The sequence below is a fragment of the Bactrocera latifrons genome, unplaced genomic scaffold (assembly GCF_001853355.1).
Source record: "Bactrocera latifrons isolate USDA-ARS-PBARC rearing strain unplaced genomic scaffold, ASM185335v1 scaffold_68, whole genome shotgun sequence".
NCBI lineage: Eukaryota > Metazoa > Arthropoda > Insecta > Diptera > Tephritidae > Bactrocera > Bactrocera latifrons.
The window spans coordinates 488635-492177 of NW_017537356.1; the positions used below are offsets into that span (position 1 = coordinate 488635).

A 3543-nucleotide genomic window follows, 5' to 3' on the forward strand; every position below is an offset into this window, starting at 1 on the left:
AACCTGTTTAATCGATAATAATGGCCAGACAACGTCAAATTCATAAATGAAAAAATACGGTATCTCAGTTAAATAATTCAATTCTATGTGAGAGCAAAACAAAAACTCATAAATATTGTTTGCATGTAGGGCAGCAATTGGAAACTGACAATTTAAATATTTTCGAAAAAAAATAACTAAGAAAAAATTTTCTGTAATAATTCTGTAATTATTAGACCAAAACGTGTAAAAATTCGCCGCAAAAAAATTAAAATTAAAAAAATTAGTAAACAAATTACAAAAATTAACATTTAGCAAAAAACATCATTGGAAATTTGTTTCGAAAAAAAATTCTTCGTTATAAACTATAAACTTAAAAATAAAGCTACTAAATGGTGTGTTAATAAAGCGTAATGGCTAAGAAGGGTGGAGTGCAACAATTGCAGGCCGACCTGCAAAACGATGAGGATTTTGAGAAGTTCCTCGAGCGACCTGGCTTATTAGGTATGTAGGGTTCGGGCACACTAAAAAATGTTCCATTTAAGAATGTTTAATTTTCGCTTAATAATTTTTTTCATTTTCAACATTTTAATTTTTTTTTTAATTTTTTTTTTTAATTTTTTTTTTTTTTTTTTTTTTTTTTTTTTTTTTTTTTTTTTTTTTTTTTTTTTTTTTTTTTTTTGGAGAACACATCTTTCACTCTTATTGGAAGCCCCTGTATTCGCGCTGTTGNGTTATGGGTACCACCGATTATTCGATATTCGTGCCAATTAGATGATCTCCTTAAAAAATATCTAGGAAGATCTCCTTAAATTTTTTTTTAATAAACATATTTTTTAATATTTTCTTAATTTTTTTTTTAAATTTTTTTTTCTTCAATAGTTATTTTTAACATTTTTTTTCACTTCGCTTTTTTGCTAACCTCACTCTTGTAGTGTTGGATATCTACTCAGAGTGGTGTGGACCGTGTTTGGGCATGGTTGGCAGTTTGCGTAAAATAAAATTGGAAATCGGTGGCGATAATTTACATCTCGCTATTGTAAGTACGAAATCTACACTAAGTAATTTGCAATAAATTCTCAATTCGTTTTATTTTTGAAAGTGTAAATCGGATACGATCTCTTACCTGAAACGTTTCTGCAAGAAGAGTGAACCAACATGGATGTTTGTAACTGTAAGTGGAAAAACTGAAATTTATAAAAGAGCATAGAGCCGTGCTCTCAATGTCCAGGTAGCAAACATCTGCCCGATTAGTATTGGTTAACTTTACCGAAATAAGGAGTATTGGGTCTAGTTAAATCTGTCAGTTAAGTTCTGTTTAAATTACCTAAAACTCCTGCTTGCGGTAAAGTTACCCACACTTAACTGGTTGCTAACTAAACATTGAGAAAACGGTCCTAAGTCTTCCATCTGAAACATTCTTCATAAACATCGCAGAAAGGCAAAGCCACAAATCTGTTATTCGGCTCCAACACACCGAAGCTAATGAAACTGATAGCCCAAGAACTCGAATTGCTCAACAAGCCGCGCACATTTTATGATATTACTGAGTTGCAGCCGGAGGAGGAGCGGCGCCGCAAAGTGAAATTGGATACTCAAACGGAGGCGATAAATAAGGAAAAGGCGGCAAAGAAGAAAAAACGGCATGATTATTTGAATATGATGACAGATACAATAATCGAGAACATACCTGATATGGGTGTGACCGTTTTTGGACCGCAAGTTAATCGCGATATGTACAAAAAGCTACTCGAACCGGCGGAAAACATGAAGCTACAGTGTAAAGATCGACGCGTAATCAATGTTAGTCGTGCCGATTTCGATGTGGTGAACTATGCTTGTCCCAATCCGCTATCCGAGGATGTGCTCGAGCAGTTGGATCAAAAGGATTTGATGATGTGCTTTTGGAAAATGCCAGAAGATGATCGTCGACCCATACCGGAGGTATTGAACAAATATGCGCACGAACTGACAAAGGAACGCCATGAAGTAGACGATCTTACTGAAGAGGAGATTGTGCATCCGCCAATTATAGTACCGATGGATTTGACAATTGAAATTGAATTACAGGGTTAATAATTAATTATAATGTCACAAGTTACGCAATTTACTTATTAACATATGTTCTCCTTTCGCAGAGGGTGAAGAATGGGAGGATGAGCCAGAACCGGAGCCGGAGCCACCACCTGCGCCCAAGAAAGCGCATTTGAAAAAAGAAGAGGCACCAACGCCTGCCGCAACTGCCGAGCCTGTTGAAGGTGAAGAAGATGAAGGCGAAGAGGGCAGCGAAGGTGATGAGGGCGGTGAAGGCGGAGAAGCTGGCGAGGGCCCCGAAATGCCAGATTTACAAATGGAGCCATTTGATCTCGATTTTGATTTAGATGACGGCGAAGAGGCAGAAGATGAAGCCGAACCCGAGCCAGAGGTTGAAATTGTTGTGAAGAAACGATATCGTAAGAAAATCATACGTATACCGCCAATATGGGTAGCGGGCAATGCGCGCACGCATGCGGCACTCATTTACGTATTCTTCCGTCAACAAACATCCGGTTTCTTACCGCCGGACCCGGCGCCAGAGCCGCCTCACATCATTATGGCCTTCGACGCATATAAGAAACGTGATTTGATAAGCGTAATGGAGCGACTGAAGGATGATGTGCCGCGTTACGGCTTCTTTACAAGCGACGAAGCCGAGGATGCGAAATTGATAGCGAATTCAGCAACAAAATACGCTGGCTTACCACAAAATCCGTAAGTAACGCAGGCATTACAATATTTCATACGAAATGCATTGTGTACGTCTTTTGAGTGGAGTTCCATAGCTCTCAGTACGTTAACTTTTATTTTTCTCCACATCACAGCACGGACAAAATCGTATTCAAGGTTAACAAGCAAACATCGCATACAATGCTCTCGCTAGCCACATATGGACCGAGCTATGTCAGTCCGGACGCTGTGATTGGACACGAGGAGGCGCTTAAATTCTTCCCCGAGAGTTATAAAACCGCCGAACAGGAAGCAGTAGAAATGGCCGAAAGGGAATCTGTAAAACCGAAGAAGAAGAAGGTAAGCTAGCGACAATTCTTTGCGTTGCATACCTCAAACTGTAATATATACGCCTTGCAGAAGCGTTCATCAATACATAACGTCAAGAGCGAAAACGCGGAGCAAGCGCCTGCAACTAGTACTGAGGAAAGTGGTGAAAGTCGACCAGCAACTGCACCTGAGGGTGAGGAAACCGTTTTAGCAGAAACACAATTAGGCGAAGCACCGCCAACGGAGGGTGAACAACCACCAGCAGCCGGCGAGGGTGCTGAAGCGCCACGTGAAGGCAGCACATCGGCGCCAGCAGAAGGCGAAGCAGCGCCAGTGCCAACAGGTGAGGAAACTGCAGCAGCTGCAGAGAACCCTGATGCTGGCGGTGGCCTCGAAGTAGCGCATTCTGAAGCGCCTCCAGAAGCAGAGGGACACACGGAAGCGCCAGCTGAGGCACCGCCAGAAGAAGCGCCGCCCGCAGAATGAAACCCACCTCCAAAAAAAAATTAAAAAAATGTAGAAAAAATA

At 40.6% G+C, this 3543-nt stretch overlaps 1 protein-coding gene across 2 annotated transcripts; it reads left to right on the forward strand.

Annotated features, from left to right (window-relative positions):
- Window positions 1–275: 275 nt before the first annotated feature.
- On the forward strand, window positions 276–3543 carry LOC108975647 (retinitis pigmentosa 1-like 1 protein; the record flags this gene model as incomplete). 2 transcript variants are annotated; one of them, XM_018944302.1, is given in 7 exon segments in its annotated part: window positions 276–483; window positions 915–1018; window positions 1082–1153; window positions 1417–2050; window positions 2118–2730; window positions 2841–3045; window positions 3106–3543. In XM_018944302.1, coding segments are annotated over 7 exon segments (2115 nt in total). In that variant the 5' UTR covers window positions 276–392.